Source organism: Acipenser ruthenus, chromosome 11, assembly GCF_902713425.1.
Source record: "Acipenser ruthenus chromosome 11, fAciRut3.2 maternal haplotype, whole genome shotgun sequence".
In the NCBI taxonomy this organism is placed as follows: Eukaryota; Metazoa; Chordata; class Actinopteri; order Acipenseriformes; family Acipenseridae; genus Acipenser; species Acipenser ruthenus.
In genome coordinates this window covers 603,437-626,235 of record NC_081199.1, presented here as the reverse complement: position 1 = coordinate 626,235, position 22,799 = coordinate 603,437, and the positions used below count along the sequence as shown (strand labels likewise).

Below are 22,799 nucleotides of genomic sequence, written 5' to 3'. Positions count from 1 at the left end.
GCACACAGGTACAGTAAGAGACCGGGCAATGTTCTGCGTTTGGGAATGCTGGCTGTCTTTCAAACTCCATTGCAGAAATGTGAGGGAAATGACACTTACCGAGTAGCCATGTCCTGAAAAGCAGTGAGTGGAACTCTGTACAGAAAGAAAAGAAAGAGAAAACAGCAATGATTACCGTGAGTGGAACACCACAGGGTACAGGCACACCAGTCCAGAAGCCAATGCCAGAAAGCATGTGTGGCCGACTCGGGCCCTTCCACAACTCGGGCTCTTTTTTCCAAACCATACTCCAGACCCTAAAGCTCATTTATCTCAGTGGATCCTGTAAAACCTGGTGTAGAACTGCCCTCCAGGATCGGAGTTGCCCACACATTGTCAGTAGCACCCTTTGAGGATCTTCAGCTAGAGCCAGTGAAACTGAGGTATAATGCAGTTACTTTGGGCTTTGATTGGCTTGTTTGATGAATTTACACAATATTGACACATGCTGCTGAACGACTGGATCGGTATTAGTACACGCATTATAATAACATACTATATGAAGTATTCAGACAAAGTAGATAGACTAGAAGTGCACTGAAAGTATTTTTGAGATAATCATTTCTTTTCAAACTGTAAAATGTTTGAAACCAGTTCCATTATATGAATCATACTAGTTACCCTCCTGTGGGTGTTGTAGTGGTAGATACAGACTAGACTTAGAACCAGATTGACAGGCTAACACAATCTCTGCTAAACTTACACAGGTATGTTTTTCCATCTCAATGATTCATGTCTGTGGTTAGACAACTCAAACTAAAACTCACTCAAGTTAAATTTGACTGGGTCAACCAGACAAGCTTTGTCATTACAGAGTGCAAACGCTAATACACATCTAGTACCATGGAATTATACAGCTCTTAAATGTCAGTACAACAGTAATAACTATGTACTTACATATCACGTAATGTGTAATTACTAAACTGGATAACAAAGCCATGCAGAATTTGCATTATAGAATCCGATATGAAGAAAACCTTTTGTTTCTGTCAATTTTACATATGAAAAACATCAGACGTTTATACTGTGTCACATTGCCTACAGTGTGCAGAATAGATTGGCAGAACCTCACTGTACTGCACACAGAGAGGCTTGAATGAAATACGTCAACCTGAATGAAACACTCAAGCCAAACATTTCCACTCCGAACAAGACCAGGGCTCTGGCACAGCAGTGCCTACTCTTTTCTGGTGAACTCTGAAAGGGTCCTTGCTGTGAAAGGGAGGACCTCGCAGGCTGTACGGTACTTTAATTATTCAGTCGCCACCCAGAACACAAATCTCTAATCACTATACAGTCTTCTCTTTATTTCCAATTTCGATTTCCAATTTCCACTGTGTTCCCAGGAGGTATATATTTCAGCTAGGCCAATTTTAGCACCGCTAACATGCACTCCCCCCTCTCTTTCCATATAACAATCCCCATCCACCCCCACCCCCTCAGGCGATGCTCTAGCACTCCATTTAGCCTTTGCCAGCGTCCTGAATACATGAGTCTTCAACGCTGCTCCCTCTACGACAATCAGGGAGGTGGCCTGAGCTAACTAGGACACCCGTTCCGCTTGACTCAGGAGACGAATCGCAGTCTATTTACCCTCATCTTCACTTAGCAGAGAAAAAGACAAAGAAGAGGAACAAGCAAGGAAATATCCGACCCCTCTGAGGCGTGCCCCCCCACCCCCGCACCCCCCTCCCTCGAGGTCCTCTGGGATAAGACGAGGAGGAGGGAGGGTAGGGTTTGAAATTAGCAGAGCTTTGCGAGCACATTCAAAATTCTGAGCATTTGTACAAGAAAGAGAGACTTATTTAAATGATAATGAGGGGCAATCCATTCAATTTAGCACAGGAGAGAAGAAAAAAATCCATTAAGAAGGTCAGCGGCCCGTGAGCCGAGGGTCACGAAACAGCTAAACACTTTCTTAAAAGCTATTATACGTGATTCTCTATAGATTTGTACAGCGCTCGGGACTTCAAAAGGATTTAGGGACCCGTCCCAAAGAAGAATAAAGGAGGCGGGGGTGGAGGGGGGTGATCCAGACTGCTTTTTAGGGTTAACTAAACAGAATAACAGAACAGAAATGCCGCTTCTCCGCCCCCTGATCCTCTTCCACACACCCACCTCGAGCTTCTTAATGCGGCACTGAAAAGGTGGGAGGGGCATTTGTGTTTCCTTAAGGGGCAGGCTATTGCTTTTGAGACGCTGGGTTAAAAGTGCCAATCGGGAGCCACCCAAGCAGAAACAGTATGTCAAAATAGGGTTCCATTATAGTGTGGGAAAGCAGGAATGCATGAGTGACTGAGTGTGTGTGTGTGGAACAGAGATACAGCTGCTCCCTCCCACCTCCTGTGGCACACACACACACACCCGCACTAAATAAATCCTTTTAAAGTTTCCTAATCCCTTTGTGGATTTACTCTAGTGCACAGCTGAATTGTTGGCTGAATTACCTGGTAAAGTAAATAACGAAGGAGCTTAACAAGAAGCATAAACAAAGGCAGGCTTTTCTTTCACAGTTCAGCTCTGTCGTTTCCCATTTTACTGATAAAAAAACAAACAGAGCGCTATCCTTATGGAAAAAATAAAAACCAGTAACCCTGACCTCTAAACTGAAACAATGAACTCTCCTCAGAATCGTCTTTCTCGTCCACCGTACATGAAGCTCAAAGAGACTCCACTATCCTTCCAGTTAATTTCAATGAAGCGGCCCAACATCTCGCGGTTCCGGAACACACCTAGCTCTCGCGGTTCCGGAACACACCTAGCTCTCGCGGTTCCGGAACACACCTAGCTCTCGCGGTTCCGGAACACACCTAGCTCTCGCGGTTCCGGAACACACCTAGCTCCCGTGGTTCTAGAACACACCTAGTTCCACTCCAGCGTTGTTTCTAAATTGTAAGATCAGATCCACAGCCTGTGTTCTGGAACATCATCCTCGTTGAGCAGAATCATACAAGAGATTGTTTTTTTAAGGCAATACTTACGCTGAAGTGTTCGGGACGGGAAATGACATTGTTTTATTAATCGCTTTCAATCTCTGAAAAGAGCTGCTTGATCGCCGAGGAAGGGGAAGACAATCTGAAGATTGTTGAGCCAATCCTACCATAGAGATGAAAAGTGTAAAGAACATACTGGAGGGTGTGGGCAAGGTCATTATATCCAGATCACCAGAATATTAATACAAAAAAGGATATCACCCACCCCCCTCTCAGCCTTGAATTCTTCACCTACCAATTGCAGCCACTTGGCACCATGCTTTGCATGGGAGGATTACACCAGGCTCCCGAGAATCCTCGGTGGAAATGACACTAAAATATACAAGTGCTGTATGAACACCTAACCAAACTGGTAACAAAAGCATAAACCAAGTTTAGAGCACTGTTTAAACTGATTCCGAAACAACAGCACTACATCACAGCCTTGTGGTACTGTACATGAGGAAGAAACAAAGGAAGCCTTGGAGATTGAGCCCATTGTAATGTGTCTGTGTAGGACTGACTTCTGCTGTCCTGCACAGTACCACCACCCCAAGCAGAGGACGCTGTGGGGCAGGACAAAACAACCCCAGCAAGACAGAGTGGCAGAGGTGGAGATCATGGGGATCGGTTTCTTCTCTTTTCTTTCTACTATATTTATCTGGCAGGAGATTAGAGGGACGCGGTGCTTCTGGTAACAGCATCAGCGTTTACAGCGTGCAATTTCAACATGGGCTTTCTTTCCTCGCTGTCGCATTTACCTGTCAGAGCTGTCAAGCAGCATCTACCTTTTTATCTGCCAGAACCTGCTTTTATATTATTTCTCTCTCTCCTGGCTTTTTCATAAAAAAAACCAACCTTGAAGCTTTTAAACAAATTCACTGACAAACATGGGAAAAATAGAGACAGTTAAAAGAAAGACAGCACATACCATATGATCATTAGATGCCTCTGTTTAATTTTTTATTTTTTTTTCCTCCCTAAAGAAGCAGAGTCGACTTTTTTGTGTTGCATTCTACAGCTAAATTAAGTGTCTGATTGAATTTAGTAAGACTGGGGGGCTTGGTGACAGGCTTTAGTTATGAAGCACGTTTTATATTCATTTAAGCGAATGTTAAAACCAGTCACTTGGGATTTTGCATACATTCTTCATTACCTTGCTGCATCTCAATTCTAGTCTGTTTTGTGTGTACCAGCATATCAAACTGTTTTTTGATGTCCTGTTAGAGAAGCTGTCTCGCTGGTTAACATATGGGAAGAGGGTGGGTAACTGCGGTCGCCATTAAGCACTCATTACCAGGGTCTTGGGGGTTAGGACTCCACCTGGCTGGGGTGTAGGGTGACCAGAACGCTTCACTACACCCTTGACAAATGTGTTTGAAATACTCGTACAGAGTTCAAGCTCTCTGATGTTGTGAGGTACCGTAAAACTACGGCCACACTGGCCTTACTATTTAACAGCATTTTCTTTAGGTACAGTTCATTTATTTTTGTTGTTGCCTCTTTTCTCCACCATGTTTATTATATTCTTAGAAGTCATTCTAGTATACATGTGTGTAAAAAAAATACCAGTTGTGGCTAAAGCAATTCCCCTTTTACTCCATGCCTGGTGTCTGAATATTGTAATTAAGCTGCTACTTTTACACAGAATTTCTTACATTAAGCTTTACATTCGCTCTCAAAGCGAAGGTCAAATATAAACAGGTCTTTCCTTGCTCTGATACCTATAGCAACTAAGCACCCCTGAAGAGGAATGACTTCCATATAATGTGATATGTGCAATTAAACGGATGGAAAAGAGTGGACTTCTTGTTGGTTACAGGAAAACTAGTCAAGTAGACGCACACTTCAGCCAGTGCCTTCATCAGTACTTGAACCTAATTGATGGCTAACTCAATGACAGCAAGTATTCCTTTCCAAGTCATTACTGTAGATCACTGAAACCTGATACTGCTGTCCCTAGTGTCTGGAGAATAGCAGGACTTCAGTACCCAGTGGTAGGGAAACACATATTCCCAGAGCAGAACTACAGGCTGTCTGTGGAGTGCACCATGGGGGTGAGCTGTAGTCTCACCTCACTCAGATGGGGTCCTGTGAGCTCCTGCAGAGGGTCTTCCTCGCTGTTCTTGCTGGTCTGGGTCAAGCATCCCTTCATCTGTGGGGTGAACGACAAGGAACACATTGGTCACTCAGAGCTCATAGCTTTAGAGCAGGAGATCTGTATGATCAGTACAATGCAGATGCTGTATGACAATAGGATGGGCAGATTCTGTAATTTCAGCATAATAATAATAATATTAATAATAATAATAATAATAATAATAATAATAATAATAATAATAATATTCCATCATCATCATTTTGCGATCATAACTTCTTCAACCTTGAACGTTAACATCCTGATGGTTTAATGATGAAGAGTTTGTTTTTGGTTGGGAGGTTGGGAGTGAGTTCTTTATCTCATATTTGTACTGCCATTTCCTGTCAATGCTGGTACTAAACCATATCACTTAATCCACACTGCGAGCAATTTTTTTTTTTTAATTTATTTATTTCTTAGCAGACGCCCTTATCCAGGGCGACTTACAATCGCAAGCAAATACAAATACATTCAAGTGTTACAATATAAGTCATACAATAAGAACAAGAAATACAATAATTCTCAAGTGTGACAAACCACAATTCAATAATACAGCAGATAATAGTGAAAGTTACATCAGGATATGATTAAATAGTGATAGTTACATCAGGATATGATTAAGTACAAAAGCAATGAAAGGGGGGGCCTGGCTTCCCCATGACATGATCAGGTTGCAAGGATTTCATGAAGCTGGTGCAGTCCTGTAGTTTAAATGATCCAGGTCAGAGAAAGACACTTTACACATCTGTTACCGTGTGTGTCTGTCTAACTACAAACCCACTTTGTAAATCATTGCTCTTCTGTTAATACCTTTTGAAACTGTCCTGTATACACTGTGTGGTATAGTCTGTAGAAAACTAAACCCAAGGTCCCTTGTTCCAGATTAAAACACAGGTAAACACCTGGGAAATCCAGGACCTACCTGCAAGTCAGGAATGAGACGGAATGCAGAACTGGAGAAAGTGCTCAAGGGTAACGTTTTATTTGAATCTAGTAATATTAATCATGAAACACAGAGAGCCCTATTCACACAGCTTCAACTGCAGAGCTATTTAAAGACTGTTCTGAAGGATTCAATGCAATCTGGATTTCATGAAGCTTTCCAAGACTGCTGTTTAAGAAGCTGACAATCACCCTGAATATCAAGCGCTATGTCATTACATTTAAAACAAACCCGATTGAAGTACAGACACTGGATTACGGATGGTTAACATGATTATCTCTAATACAACGTGCAAGTCTTACATATAAAGTAAAGCAAATGATTGTATTGAGCCCATGATCACCATCAGTGCAGGTCACAGGTTACATAAATATATCATCATATATCACCACTGGGATCAATATCTGAACATTGGAACAAACACGGCTTGAAATGTATTCAGTGGCATACAGGACCGTGTTGGTCTTTGTTACAAGAAGAGATTTTATAAATGACGGCATCAATAGATGCCATGCATAGGAAACCAAAGCAAAACAGAAGTCTGGAAAAAGAGAAGGTCCATTCTAATATACAGAGGAGTGTCTCTCTCAGTTCCTTAACAGGTCATTTGATGGGACACCAGGTTTATTTCTCTGTAATACAGTATGAATTACATCGAATCCCAGCTAATTGTAAATGAGAGAATATCTGAATTCTAATCAGACATATAAATCTTACGGTATTGTAAGCCGATGCATTTATATTTCAGGTGGAGGCACCAGAACAGCCGGAGGGTGCAATCCATCTTGAAAGGACGAGAGCAGATTAATTCCACTCTGTCCTACGCTGTTCCAACCGGGCCCTGATCAAGACTGTAAATTAGGCCGACTGCTGCTACAATTAACCTTTTGCAGTAAATATCAATTATGCACTACAGCCTCCGCCGCGGCCTCTGGCTGCTGTGAATTAAAAGGGTCATCAACAGATCTGACAGATCTTGTTCGCTGCCACCTGGCTCCTGAGAGCAGGGGTGCCTGCCTGCCATTCTGTTTGCGAGCGTGCAGCCAAATGGACGCAATTTTATTTTCTTAATTACTGTAATGAACTCCAAGCAGGGGCTTGCAGATTGGATAAATAAATGAGTGTTCTGTTACAGCTGGGCTGCGATAAGCAATGCACTGAAGCAGTGGTGGAATATATTAAAATATGGGATGCACAGCTGACCCTAATCAGAATGGACTGGGCTCTACTGTCACTCAGCAGATCAGCAAAAAAAAACTGTTATGCTGCTCTATAGTTTGTTACAGTGTCTGCATTCCAACAAATACTTCACGGTGGTGTGTTCTTTACTGTAAAAGCTTCAAGATGCTGTAACTGAGGTTCATTTGCATTTGTTTTTTGCTTGGCATATAGCACCACCCGGTGGCAGGGTGCAATTTTTAAATGTGCAGTCAAATCTCACTTCTTAATTTCTTCCTTTTATATATGCCGGCCTGAGCGTGTGTCTTTTTAAAAACTGCTGCTTACAGTACAAGAATACAGCCGACAAGACGAGCACAATCAATCAGAATCTGCCATGCTAGCTGACTTCCATTCTTCCAAAGCTGACAAGGTATGCTGCTGACTTGTTCTAACTACATGGCCAGCAGAGTATGAGGTGGTGGCACAATGGGTCACTTTGCTCCCTTTCTCAAACACACACCTCTGAATGGACTGGCTTGTGAGCCGCAGTTTATCTACAGTGCCCTGTGATGTCTTCAAGTCTCCGAGATCTGTGCTTCCCCTAGGAGTGCCTTTCACCCCGACCCCAGCTCCAGACAATCAAGCTGCACTCGCTCTATTCACTTCCCGCTTCCCTATCACTCCCCAGCAGCACAGTTCTATTCCATGGTTATGTTTTCAAATCATCGCTGCCCTCAGTCCTCATTCCTGTGAAACACATTGCCATTTGTCACATGTGGCAGAGCTCCGAGCCCTGCATATATATATATATATATATATATATATATATATATATATATATATATATATAGATATTTGTTTTAAAGGGTGGACCGAAAGGATACAAATCCTTCCTCTAATTGCTTCTAAAAAGTGTCCTGTGCAAGGGACCCTAACCCCCATTAACCCAGCCAGACGGGCTGCTTCTGCTGGGAGTCGCAGAGGCACAGCAGCCTGCCACCTCCGAGCCACACCGCACCGTCTCAATCTACTGGCTCATTATCCCCTGCGCAGGCTGGAGCATTCCACAATGCACTGTAGGGCTACAGGCCAAATTGATTCATCTGCCTTAATTTTCCACAGGCTTAGAAGCTGCAGCTGTTCCCAGGCTGGGCAGGGAGCTGTGGAGAGGGACTCTTTTGCTGACTCCAACTCCTTGCCATGGAGCACAAGCCTTGGGGCTCCTCAAATGTAGGGGTTTAAATTTAGCCCAAGGACACTACATTACATACCTACTGTAGACAGATGACAGCGAGGACAGGGAGGAGAGATCCTTGTTTCTAGAGCAAAAGCTTAAATGTGACCCAATGTTCTGTAAGGCTTTCAAATTCTACAGGGGGTTGGCTGATTAATAGACAGGCCACACTACATGTCCTACTTCCCCAAACTGAAATGTAGGATCTGCAGACCAGATAATTTTCTGATGTACTGCAAAGCACCCCAACATACAATCTGTTAGTTTGCAGATACAAGGTTGGAAATAAGAGTCCCATTGCATAGCAGTTCCAGGTTTTGCTGTGAATTTAGTAGCTATAAAGCTCACAGTGAAATAGGAACAGCTCAAACTGCTATGCAAATTGAGTTAGACTTATTGGATACATCAGGTCGGCCACATCTTTCTAATATTTAATATTTTGGAAAACCTAATAAACATGAATCACAAGCAGTCTCTGTACAAACAATAAGGCAATTGAACTGGGATAATAACAGGCTCAAAAACAGCAATTACAATCAGCCTTGGGCGCTGTTACTATCAAGATACTAATTTGTTTTGTTTTTTCATTGCAGTTAAACCGTTCTAGGTTAGAAATACAGTCTACGGAGGCCCAATCATTTCTGCTTGCGAGAAGAAAGTGTAACAAACGCATGAAATCCAAGCCAACTCAAAACACATCGCTGATTTCAAGTGCCAACGTTGACGTCGTAACAAAAACAGTTACAATCCTTACTGGTGTAACAGGGCGGAGGCTGGGTGTGAACCAGCGACCCCGTGCACCGCAAGCAAGCGTCTTAACCACAATGCAAAAGAGCAGGGCTCTGCACTCATGGTGTTAGAGCTTTTAAACTCATCTCATCTCACCGACAGCGGACAGGATTCATAATGGCAGTGAATCTCACAACACAGCCCGTTACACTGGCAGCTCTTTCAGATTACTCTAAAAACAACCGATCAACAACATGTAAGATGCTACTAAGGTCCTTTGTAACTGGACTGTATTTACACATTGCCTTGCAAGCACATGTGCAGGTACAGTGCAATTAGAGAGCCAGTGCACGGTGTTAACTGCGGTTCTCTTGTTAAATGGAACACAGGGATGAACAGCCTCCCAGCTTGCATTAGCTACCCCACAGTCCAAACCCCAGCAGGGTTTACTTTGTTAACTCGCTAATCCCTGGAGTCCCCTATTCCAGCACATCAATCCCAAGGGATTCCCTACATCCCTGTCCTGCCAGGTCCTGGAAATCACAGCCCCTTCCTTCACATCTGCTCACTCCAAAGCACCTGTCTCTGAAACATGAACTCTTCCTTCCCAGAAAAGCAAGTCTCAAGGGCTTGCAATCCTCTCTGCTCCCTTAAGGGCACCTCACCTGTCACACTACAGTTGCACACTGTGCATGGTTCCCAGTAATCCAGCAGCCTGGATGAGGTTCTGCAGTGTCACAGAGTGTAGAAGAGGGTGCAGCACACACACCAGAGTTCAGGGGATTTGCATGATAGCTCATCTGCAAATTTGGAAGCAGCTGATATTTTTTGGCAAGTTTTTTTTTGTTTGTTTTTTAACACCCTCAAACCAAATATAATAGCTTGTCAAATTTAAATGTAAACATAGGGAAATGCTTTGCAAATGTTCCCTGTGTTTTTCCCAAAGCTAATGACACGTTAGGGTTTAGGATTTGCAAGGCAAAGCGCTTTGGCCCCTGTTGGAAGCATACGCTCGACAAGCTAATATTTCATTTCATTTTGATTATTTTTAGTGTACATTATGTGTGTAAATGTAATCTCATTAGGATTTTCCATCCACAAAATGAAAACTTAACAAAAGAATACTGTTTACTTGGCAAGAATAATATTACTGTATATCCCACTGTCACGGACTGGGCCCCACAAAATCCACTTAGACTTCGAGGAGGAAGACGAATCCCATAGTGTTTCAGCTTCATGGTGTCAGAATGCAGCTTGTTAGCACATTCTCTGCGTGATTACCCACCAGGGAAAGGTGTTGCATTCCTACTGCGAGAAGCTGCCTGTTGATCACCATGCTACTGCCTCACTCGCTCATTACCTGTGAAATGAATATTTTCTAAATGAAATTTAAAAAAAAAAAAGTGTTACTAAATCACACTGACACGAACATGAATAGGATGCAGAGGTGCGCTCGCTGGTAATTAAATGAGAATGATATTTCAATTCCATTTCCCAAAGTCAGGAAACAGCTTTTCCATTTCACGTCAATTACTGGGTGTGGAAGCAGGTCGCCGGCAATGCAAAAAGCTCCGTTCACAGAAGGAAACTGTGAAAATAAAAGGGAGCTGATGAAGGGATGGTGGTAAAAAGAACCACATGAGTCTTTTAATTCGTACGTCTGTGATGCACAGCATGCACGCTGGTAGTTTTGCACATATATACATATATATATATATATATATATATATATACACACACACACACTCGTGCTGAATGTCACGTAGTTCTGTGAAGCCTGCTGTCTATCGTATACTGATTGCAACTGTGATTCAGATTCAGGTTTTGTGCCTATTTGCATATGCAGTGTGCTTCTGACCAGACTGCCATCTAGTGTAGCACCTATGTATGTATATACATGTATGTATGTCTGTTTGCATGATACATACATACATACCAGTACTGCATATGACAGAAGAGTACAGCTAAATGAGAAAACCTCAAATAGACATGGTTATTTCAAGACATGTATGGACAAAGAACAAGGATCATCGACTTCTGTGACATTTGCATTCCTGTTGATGACATAAAATGCCAGATATGAGTAAATGCATTGATGGTGCAGCAAAGTAATAAATATGCAGAACACTGGAAACTTCCAGCCCCCCAATACAGCAGGTAACAATGACCCTGCTGCTTCTCATTAAACAACCGACGGTTATAAAGAGCAGATCTATTTAAGGGACGGCCCACGAAAGCAACAATGTGCTGAGGCAATTTAACATGAATTACAGCTCATCTGGGCTCACTTGAGAGGGAAAGAGTGGGTCCTATCTGGACAGAGAAAGGCAGGAACAGGGATGCTGTCAGTTTGAAGACAGCGAGGGATTTCATATTTTAATAGAAGACAGATGCTGATCGTGAAATGTATCGCCGCTGCCAAGACGACTCCTCTGATGTCTGAAGACTCTTCCTTTCCTGGTGAATTTTTGGACGTTATCTCATCCCAACAACGAATGCCAATTCTCAGGGAGATGTGAGGGTGCGGGGGGCTCCAGACTCTTTGACACAAAAGCACATTTCACCTCTGCACAGGCACTGTGTCATATTTATCTGAAAAGTGACTTAAACCTTGATGGGTTTAAAAGGTAGATTGTGCATGATGTGTACCATAAGCCACCAGGATTAACTATCCAACCATGTGGGAAGTGTCCAGAACACAAATCAAATGACATCATGGTATCGGCAAACATCAAAGTCTCCCGTGTCACTTTGTGTATAAGATTAACAACTTGATGCATTAATCCTCCTTTTAAAAGTCCTGATTGCAGTGGGACACCCTGTTTATGCAGACAGATACCTCGCACAGTCCAAGGAGTTACTGGAACAGCTGCAGCCGTCCTTGCAAGTCAGTGGGATATGAACGTTTGCCCTTCCATTCCTGAAGGTGCAGAATCATTCTTTAATCAGAGAAAATGATAAAATAAAATAACAAAACGTTCTGGTATTGCTATTGTGTTAATTGTTACCTTTTGGTGGATACTGGCAAGGAAATAAGGGAAGGATGACAATTATAGAAAGATATTATTCCTGTTTCTGGCATTACTTCAAATGTCCCAGTGCAATAAATGTCAACACAGAACTGAACGACAGAAGGTCAAGTGTGGCCTGAGGTTCTACCTCTACGGGTTGATTTCCCGCACTGGCTTCAATGTTTCTATCAGAGGGTCTTGTCCTCTTCGGGATCTGTCCCTAGACATTGTGCATCAAGCTTTGCATTTCCAACAGATTTCCCTTGAAGGCCAGTATGTCTCCGTCACTATTACTATTGCATGAGATCAGGTTTCTCTCCACAGCCATGATCTTCACTTGACAATCAATGCATCCCTCTTGAACGCCAATTATGGGTCTGCAGCAAATCGTCATTTGAAAGGAAAAAAGAAAAATCCCCCATTACTACAAATTCAAATTCAAATTCCTGGGATGTTTATTGCTGGTTTGGTTTATTATGTGCATTTTTTCCTTTGTGAAAAATAAAAAAATTGCACGAATGATGATTTGGAGTAAATAGCTGAGAATCTAGCCATTGGAGAGCAAAGTACAAAAAAACTGTTTGCTAAATTCAAACTTGTATGATACTTTCATATGAAAAATGTTAAAAAAAACTGTTTGCTAAATTCAAACTTGTATGATACTTTCATATGAAAAATGTTAAAAAAAAAAAGTTTGCTAAATTCAAACTGGTATGATACTTTCATATGTAAAATGTAATTACTTTAAGCTTGCATACGTCACTGGTTTATACCAACAGTCACTATAGATTTAATCCGTTTTCTATGTTCTGGAATGTGTCCCCAGGTATTGGACACTCATTCCATATCTTTCCACTGCTGAATCCCGGTCAAGCCTTGCTGTTTGTATGCTGTATACCTTTTTTGAATACGCTTCTAAATCCTGACAGAACAACACAGTCAATCCACCTGCAGTGACTGACAGCAGCCCCTGCATTATTAAAGAAGATCCAGTCAGCACTGCATGCTGCAGGCAGGCCGTCATGTTTACAGAGCTGAAACCTGCCCTGATAAAGACCTTTTGACAATGAGGAATTGAAAAGAGCAGGAACCCCGTCACAGCGGGAATGTCAAGAGGTGACGTGAACTTCCAGGAAACACACAGGGACGCTCCCAGAGCCCTGACCAACAAACAAGCTTGGGGCTACCAAAAGCAACTGTGTTTTAACAAACTACTTTACTCAACATGCTAAGAGTGCACAAGATGGAGCTTGTGCAGCCCTTCTTCACCAAGACCTGCACGTGTCCACTGACTGCAGCAGGAAACACAACAAGGCATGGCACAGTGCAACACGCTCCCCCAATATTGATAGGAATTTAGTGTGAGCTCCTCAGACACACCACACACGTTGTGAACAGGTACCTTACACAATGAGGACTTGCAGGGAAACCTGGACTGGCTACAACTGATACACAATGGGGGTCTCAAGGGCACGTCGGTATCACCAGGCAACGCCAGTCATGTCAGTGTATTCTTCGTATTGCTTACATTATCTCTGAATCTTTTTACATCCTTGTGATGTCTGTATTTAAAAAGTTGAAAGCACCCTGGACAACTCTGGATTTTTCCTACACATATCAGAGCTGTGCTTTTAAACTACTCCCAGGCTAAATATATACCACAGATTTTACAAAGACATGTTCTGCTCACTTTCAGATATGGAGACTCGCTTTGCCTACAGTTTCCTATAGAGGAGAGGAAATAGGGCAAGCGACCCACGCCAAACAAGTGGCTCAGTAAAGCTCAAGTTCATTCAGGCAACATGATCCACAGTGACTCCTCCTTGAAACCAATGACACAATAAGAGCAGTAACACTGAGAGGACAGGCACATTCATCTGGACGATGGTGTTTAAACCCATAACAGGATTGTCTGGTTTGGAAACGGCTAAACTCGGAACTTGAATCAATGGGATAGGATAATAGGGATAACAGGGAGCTAATAAGCTTAACTTTGCATTTGAACATGCGCTGGGTTTTAAAGCCCCCTGTCTTGCTGTAGCCAAGGCCAACACATTAACCCAGGACAGTGCTGCTAATTAGCCAGTCTGTCACTCTTCTAAAGAAGTGGCTCTCAAACACTTAGGTACAGGGTAAGAGAAACACAATGCATTTTTATACTGGCTAGAACAGTAACACAGTTCTAGGGGTGTTCTTGGCCCACAGACACCCAAATATCTCAAAGCAATTGTTTTGTATTCTTTTCACCTGTGTTTTTAAAAATTGGCAAGTAGATTTTATAATTCTGATTAAAGTAAAATAGCCTCAGCAGAGATTTCTATTGCATCTTTCCAACCACGTTTGCGATTACTATGCAATCCCTCATTTAAGAACCGCTGTAAACCATGAAATAAAAGGGCATCAGACTTGCTCTAAGAGAGCACACCACTTCCATGTCCTGCACAGCTGACAGATACAGTGTCTTACACAAACCGAGGAGCAGTTTTACCAGTCGTCGGTTTTCCTTGTATTTCCACCCGCCATCATTATTATTATTATTATTATTATTATTAGTAGTAGTAGCAGTAGTAGTAGTAGTAGCAGTAGTATTTTACCCATCACACTTCTGTTGCTGGCCTTTCATACAAATAATAAGTCACACAGTTTGATTCGAAGTGTAATGTCTCACCCTCTGATCATCTGCTGCCTAACACAGCTCACTTGTTATCACTGCTTTGGAGTCCCAGCTGTTTCGTGCTGCCTTCGCTCGGCACACAGTGAAGCACTGACTCACAAGACACCACTGGATGGCAGTAAAGAACTGCAGGATGCAAAGCGCAGCAGAATTAAACACGATAAGGTCGACAGAGAAAACCTTTAAAACAGACAGAAACTACACAGAGCCAACTGTCTTTGGATATGTCTTTGGGGCAGCAGTGTGGAGTAGTGGTTAGGGCTCTGGACTCTTGACCGGAGGGTTGTGGGTTCAATCCCCAGTGGGGGACACTGCTGTTGTACCCTTGAGCAAGGTACTTTACCTAGATTGCTCCAGTAAAAACCCAACTGTATAAATGGGTAATTGTATGTAAAAATAATGTGATATCTGTATAATGTGAAATAATGTATAATGTGATATCTTGTAACAATTGTAAGTCGCCCTGGATAAGGGCGTCTGCTAAGAAATAAATAAATAAAATATGCATCCACATCCAGGGAGTACGAGGTCTTCTGCCAGCAGCATTGGGATAAGTGGTACTGTATCTTGACATTTAATAACAGTCAGGAATCCTGAAGCACTAGCCTCACACTCTGGAGTACCTGGTACAGTTTAGACATGACTCCGAGACCTCTGTTAGAGTTACAGGGATGCGCCAGGTTTAGTACAGTTTAGACATGACTCTGAGACCTCTGTTAGGGTTACAGGGATGAGTTTTAAACATTTACCAGGATGTGACACAAAGTGATACAAGAAGTCTGCTACACTTTAAAACAAATCGTCGCTAATATACGCAGTTAACTTCAGAGAAAAGGACCTTGAAGCAAGTTTCCATGTTATGTTGATTCTCTGTCTTTGTCCTTCATTCTCTGATATTTGAACACGTCTAGACATTTTTGCTTTTACTTGGCTCTTTTATGCCGTCTCTATAGCTACCGTAGCGATGGAATGTTTTGTTCCATTTCAGTTCCACTTCACAAACTGCTGAAACACCTTTTAGGTAAAACATCTCAGGAATAAACGTTTTTACCCTCATACATTACAATGACAAAAAAAAGATACACACTTTACTGCCAAGAGACATTGAAGGGGAATAAAATAGGAAAGTGAACTCCCTGAATAAGTCATCATAACCTTTCAACAGAAGCTCTCTCAAACACACAGAGTGGTGCCGTTTTAAACAGTGCGCCGTTTCACAGTTATTAACTGTTACGAGTTGCCCCAGGCAAGTCTGCTGCCACGTATGCCCGGGTCCTCTCTATTCAAACAGTTCAATGCAGCTGTATCAACAGGGATCAAAGGCATTGCAAATCAATTCCAGAGGCACGGCACTGGCTGGCTCAACAGTGCCTGTCTGGCTGTGACATTTCCCTGCTCAGCGCTCTGTAACAAAATCCAATAAGGTTTGCTATTATTGTGTTGTAAAAATATAATGAATGCAATGTTCCAAATGATGTAGTTGTTGGAATGCTCAGAGCACAAATACCTGGTGAGTGACTTGGCTACTGATTTTACAATAATTCTGAATAATAATAACAATAACAACTTTGCAGTTCCTGAATTCTGTGCAAAACTAAAGCTTTAACAAAGACCTAGGTCCAGTTTCGTCTGCTGGTTTCCTGGCAGTTTACAAAGCACTTGCTTTGTTTATTCCGTATCTGATAATCTCTCCAGCTTTATCTGAAGCCCGGGCAGTTATGACAGGCCCTTATTATTGTTTTTTTTCTCTTCACACATTTACCACAGAGACTTCCTGCTTGAATTTACAAGAGCATAGCTGGCTTCCTGTTGTGGCTTCCACCTCTGTACTAGGTCCCAAGCCATTCTAACTCTGCATTTTTACTCACAGTGTATCAAGTTAACAAATGTAACAACTGCTACCGAGTGTGAAGACAGTATAACCCACAGGACCTGTCTTTGCTAGTGAGCAACTAGTGTCATGAGAAGCAGTTGTGTGGTATCTTCAAGGCAACAAATACACACAACAAGCCAAACATTAAAGCCAGGTAGTGAGCAAGTTGATCTGTCTATTTAAGGTACCTCAGATCTGCCAATTCAGACACCACTACCTGTTTGTGTTTTCCAAAGTTGAGCTGGTAGGATCAAAATATCCAGCAGGTGGCATACGGTATCTCAGGGTTAGTTCTGTGGGTAACGGAAAAGGGTTGATTTTGGTCAAGCGGTTGAAGAATCAGGCTTAGGAAACAGGCTAGTAAATCAGGCTGGCCAAATCTTTATTCTTATGAATCACCAACTGTGGAAGACTGCAGCTGGCAGGACATCTGAGTTCAGAACACCATGCTAAGAAGTTGCAGCTAAGCGTACCTGAGAGTCCTGCTTATTTGAACTTCTACTGGCAGCACAAGCTCTTTGCATATTCAAGAGCATGTTTCCTGGGAAGTCTTCTAGTTGTGAGATAGCTGCTATAACACATATCCTCCATCTCTCTTCAGAATTTCACTGCACGTTGCAAGTTATTCTGAACACCACACCATTCCGCATTCAATAACGCCGCCAGCATCTTTGACTTTTCAGATTCATGCATTATTAAAACACGAAACGGCAAAGCTCTGTAATGTTTGAGGAAGCGGCTGCAAAGATGTGTGCTGATCTTTGGGTCTCTCTGTCACGAACACCTTCAGCGCCTTTTCTCACTGGTCTTACTCTCTGCACTTTTAAAACGAGATCCACGACTGCTTCTCCAGGATTTCCGGTGCACTTCTATGCTGTACTAATGCATGTTTAAAACCAGATCCACGACTGCTTCTCCAGGATTTCCGGTGCACTTCTATGCTGTACTAATGCATGTTTCTGAACAACCACGCGTCAGCCTTCTGGTCTACAGGCTACAATTTACCAGGTTGCCAGATGTGACTTAGGACAGCGTGGTACCAAAACCCACAAGGAACTACTAGAGTGTTTGTTTGACCAGCTTCGTGACTGCAGAACTGTTCATATTGTCAAAGACCTTCGTTTGAGACCTCCTTTATAGCAGTGATTGATCACTTACAAAGAATACACTGCATCTGTATCTCTGATTGTGAAATGGATACTAATTTAATACAACACAGTATTACTATAATCATTAATATTGTATTTTACAAGCAGTGATGCAGGCTTGCATAACCCACTCCTATTTCTTACTTTTCATAGCCATGATGATTCAAGGATTGCTCCAAGGCCAGAAGCTGCTCCACTATATTACTGGGATCTGAACAAAACAAGAGAGCTGCAGCGTTTTCAAGGTCAGTGCCCCAGATACACAGCTTCCCTTTCCCTGCTTGCGGCTAGGATGATATCGCTGGGAATAGAACAAATGATTCATCGCTTATTTAAACACCTGTCTCCTGAAATATATATCTCTGCAAAGACATTGTTCTTAGCTTGGAGTGAAAACCAACAGCAGTGCTCAGATTCAAGAAGTTTCTTGCAGGAAAGATATTGCTGCTGTGTGAGGAAGAGCTTAACTGGAGTACTCGGGCCAGGTGAGGGGCTCCGGAAATGAAAATTGAGAGATTTTCCTTTTGATAAATCATCTCAAACAACACCACACTTTACAGCAGCGCTCGAGACCACACCATTAACCACACCTTGTGAACATTTTGTGATTGTTTCTCCAGAGGGAGCAACTGTAAGCAGTGACAGGGTCGGTTTGCGTTCTCTAACATTTTACAGTAGATATTGTTACACACAATTTATTGTAGATCTCAACACCAGCCATTAAAGCCATTTATGGCTGTGGTAGTAGATTCTAGTTTTCAAGAAAAAGGAGTGTGTCTTTTAAATAGGAAGCTCTAGTTATACAGTTGTACAAAAAGCAACGTGAATACTGCGGCATAAATGACTTCTTTTTAAGGATTATCTTTACTGAGATGGAAGAACACTGTAATTGCGCTATTCGTCTTAAAGGGAATTTCAATGTTTTCATGAAGGTCAGAAGTGAACTGTCTGCACATCTCTGCAGCTAAAGAAATGGAAACAGAACAGCTTCATAGAGCAATGTGTCGGGCAATAGCAGTGCATCAATGTGTTATATAGGGAGGCCAGGCCACTTCATCATTCCCCGTGACCTGACATTGTTACAAGAGAGCTGGGGCAAGCCTGGCAGGGACCAGGTGCTTTCTCATTTCAGTCTCAAATTGATAGAGGTTAAACTCAAGCCAAGCTCTGAAAGCCTTGCAAACACAGTGTTTGACATTCAGCTCAGGACAGAATGGAAGGTTATGTCCATGAAATAAAAGCCAAAGAGCAGTAAATGTATTCCTAACACACTGCTTCAGAACTGAGGGAGAGGGAGAGAGAGAGAGAGAGAGGGAGAGAGAGAGCAAGAGCGAGGGACAGAGAGGGAGAGAGAGAGAGAGAGAGAGAGAGAGCAAGAGCGAGGGACAGAGAGGGAGAGTGGGAGAGAGAGAGAGAGCGAGAGAGAGATATGTTTTTTTTTTACTGTACTTTATAAATCAGTTTGTTTATATATATGTATTCATGATGCATTGTATATATATACATGTCTGTATTGTATAATTGCTTTGGCAACACCTGCTATTGTAAGTCATGCCAATAAAGCACCATTGAATTGAATTGAATTGAATTGAATTGAATTGAATTGAGAGAGAGAGAGAGAGAGAGAGAGAGAAGCTGATGGACAGATGAGAAGGGGACAAGCAGGCAGCTGATGTAATGCAGCACACGTTTCTTCCTATACAGTAAATGTATCAGGTCAGTGTTCCTGAATTAGGTGATTTGTCCTTCATTTTAAAGACTTGTACTGTACAGTTATGTACTGTAGCTGTCAGATGTGAGATATAGACCTCAGGGAAATGAAGTGCATTCAAGTGCATAAATGCAAAGCCTGTATTAGGCAACCCAGGAGTTTTTCATAACACTTTCACACATTATGATGAAAGACTTTGGCTAATCATTTCATTTGTTGGACAATTGGTCCCCCTTCCAAAGGTTTACCTCTTAAAGGTGTGTATCAGCAGAAAGTACTCAAACTGGGCTTTATCTATACAGTCCCATTCTTGTAATAAAAGTGATTAATACCAGTGTCTATACAGGTTCAGTGCATGCAACTTTAAGGGTACAGTCTGTGCTGAGATATATAATTAAGGTAACCCTGTGACATGTTATAGTCTCAGATGGTTAGAATGCTGTCATTTGCTAAATCAATGGACACTTTAATTAAAAGACATTTAACATTTCTGATCCACTAATGAATGAATTCACTCAGTGTTTAAAATCTCCGTCCCTCTTGTACCTTGTGTGCTGCTGCCCTGCTCCTGCTCACCACCACCTTGTCTTCATCTTGAGAAAAGAAAGCGCTGGTGATAACGGATTAAACCCACGAGCCCTCAGAGGAAACTTCCAGCTCAGCAGAACAGCCGTCACCAGGGAAAAAAACAAACACAAGCACAAAAGATACAAACGCAGGGCGCGGAGAGCTGCAAACACACTCCTTTGAAAAGCTCACTGCTCAAAACAAACTGCCTGCAACTTCCAGCAAGCAGCAGCACACTGCGGGTTCAGCACCCCTGCAATCAGTGCAGTGTCCTTATCAGAGCTCTATCGTGCTTGAGGACTTATCTAAACCAAACAATCACTTGAGCTGCAGCTGATAAGGACCGCCGCTCACAATGTGGCCGCTTTAGCAATTAAACAGAGAGCTGGAGAACGGGCACCAGGGCACATTCTCCACTTACCTGCTGGTTAATATGTGTTACTAAAAAGACCTGGTACCAGCAAGCGGGCCCATTATAAACCACTCTGTAATTACCTGGATCCTGCTGCAATAAAGCAAGCCAATGGAAGACCTGCAGTCTCAGCTGAGCTTTATTAAAAGGGTTGCATAACTCCTGTAATATCTTTGCTCAGTTCAGAGCAGACTTTAGTAAGAGTGTGATTGTTCAGATTGCTGGCACCGGATCCTTTTAGTAATATGTCTCAATGAGGTGGTTCCAGTAACTAACAGTAACTACATGGATAAGGTCCTTGGGATGCCCCGTGATCAAGGCTTGTTTCTTACTGTCAAGCACATGGAGGTGAGCGAGGGGTATGTTTTAATGAAATGAAACAGCTTCTCCTCGCTGCCGTCGGGATGACAGAAAGCAGCATTTCTAAAAGTGCCTCAAACACAAGTAACGAATCGACTGGGGAGGAGTGCCAGTCAATCCGAGACGTGCGGCCCAACACGAAACATTTATGAGCGGTCATAAAGAAGACTCCAGAGCATTGCGGCGCCCGGTAATCCTGCTAAGTGAGCAATATTTCCTATCAGTGCATCAGCAATTAGGCGGCCAGGCACATAAATACACAAGTTCATCTCTCTGGGAGGTTTGGAAGGTGTCCATGTGTTCACTACAGAACAGCAGCTCAGTCATGAGTAAAAGGGCATCTGCAATTAATCTGAGTTCACCATCTGCCCTGTGCTCTACTATTTGTTAAACTAATTTAGAAGGGTGCCACACAATTACAGTAGCACAGCGACAAGGTCCGGTTCTTGACCTTTAGACTGCTATCGACATGCAGTATGTTTACTCTGTGAGGATAACAACATTAAAACCTGAGGTTAGCAGAGTGATTGGACACTTGTGGCTGCTATAGACAGGTGACTGCTTATACAAAGTCCCGGTTTAATTCTACAGTACACATACATCCTAATACACACATTTTCTTTCCATTTATATTTACAGTTTCTTCATATACAAATCGTGTCATTACTTCTATAAGCTGGCAGCACAGCCTGGATGTGAACCAGCCAGTCTTAACCATCAGGATCAGATTCATTTTGAACACGTAGTTATACACAATGTATCTTAAGCTCTCATCTCACCCGCAGAGGTCTCATCTCGCCAGTATCTGGAACAGGTTGGCTTTTGAAGTAAAGACAAGTTCTTGCTAGTTTTGTAACGTGTAACTATTTTTGTAAAATATGTATGAAAATGTGCCTGGTGGTTTTAAAAAAAGCAAGACTGTTAAAAAATAACGTCAATGGAGAAGCCCAGCAGCACTAAAGTTAAACTGGTCTGAGGCGTGTATGCTCTCAGTGGAACAGGCCTGAACCCCTTCTAAATCACACTGCGTTACAGGAGACCACTCCTCCTCATACCTTGTCAAACCAGCCTCTGGATAGGTTTTAATATTAAACATATTCAAAATGAATATTCAAACTGAAGAATGCAGTGACGCTAATTAGGGGACGAGACATTGATTTGAAACCCTCAGGGATTGCAATCTTCACATCTTTGTCAGCATGCTGCGGAGAGCTGGTGAATTTCTGCCTGCAGTTTGAGGTTTGCTTTTTTGGTAGTTGTACATCAAATTGGTCTCCTGATAATGTTGTGAAACCCCCCTTCTGGGGGCCATGTGAAGGGTGCATCTTAAACTACTCTCCAATCCTTCAGAAGCAGTCAAGCGACACATTCTTATATCCCTCCCACAAAACAACACACTTCAGTGCTGCTTTTAAATACAGCTGAAACACTTGGCTTTTCATTCAGGGGTATTCTTCAATGAGCGGAGTGAGGCTTTGGGAGGGTCTGATCGATCACTGTAATGTCTCATATCTGCCGTTGTATTTTCAGGTGACTTTGTCTTTGCCACTTTCCTGACGGTCAATTCCAAACCCTGAGGGTCTGTGTTTATTGAGCAATCTTGAAGCCTGCAGCAGGTATAGAAATCCACTGCCCAGCTCTGCACAGCTGTTTCCAACATCTGTACGATCCCTAGGGGGACTATTTAAAAAGCCTAGAGCTGTCTTGTTTCAGAGGAAGTCAGCTTTCACAGCAATCTTTTTGGTTTCTCTCAAAGGCTTAATTTGTGCTTATTGTGTTTGGCACCTAATCCGTTACATACTTGGAGTTTGTACATTCTTAGTGT

General features: G+C 42.5%; 1 protein-coding gene across 8 annotated transcripts in view; it reads right to left on the bottom strand.

Annotated features, from left to right (window-relative positions):
• The window catches only part of LOC117973323 (autism susceptibility gene 2 protein-like), a 219,343-nt gene that overhangs the window by 140,357 nt on the left and 56,187 nt on the right, over positions 1-22,799 (bottom strand). For 7 of the 8 annotated variants that reach the window (XM_059032724.1, XM_059032725.1, XM_034925294.2 and 4 more), the window contains exons 3-4: positions 5,086-5,166; positions 100-135 (exon numbers count right to left, since the gene is read on the bottom strand). In XM_059032724.1, coding sequence (XP_058888707.1) covers positions 100-135; positions 5,086-5,166 — 117 coding nt within the window. The remainder of the gene's footprint in view (positions 1-99; positions 136-5,085; positions 5,167-22,799) is intronic. The other variant, XM_059032726.1, reaches the window with a different exon arrangement.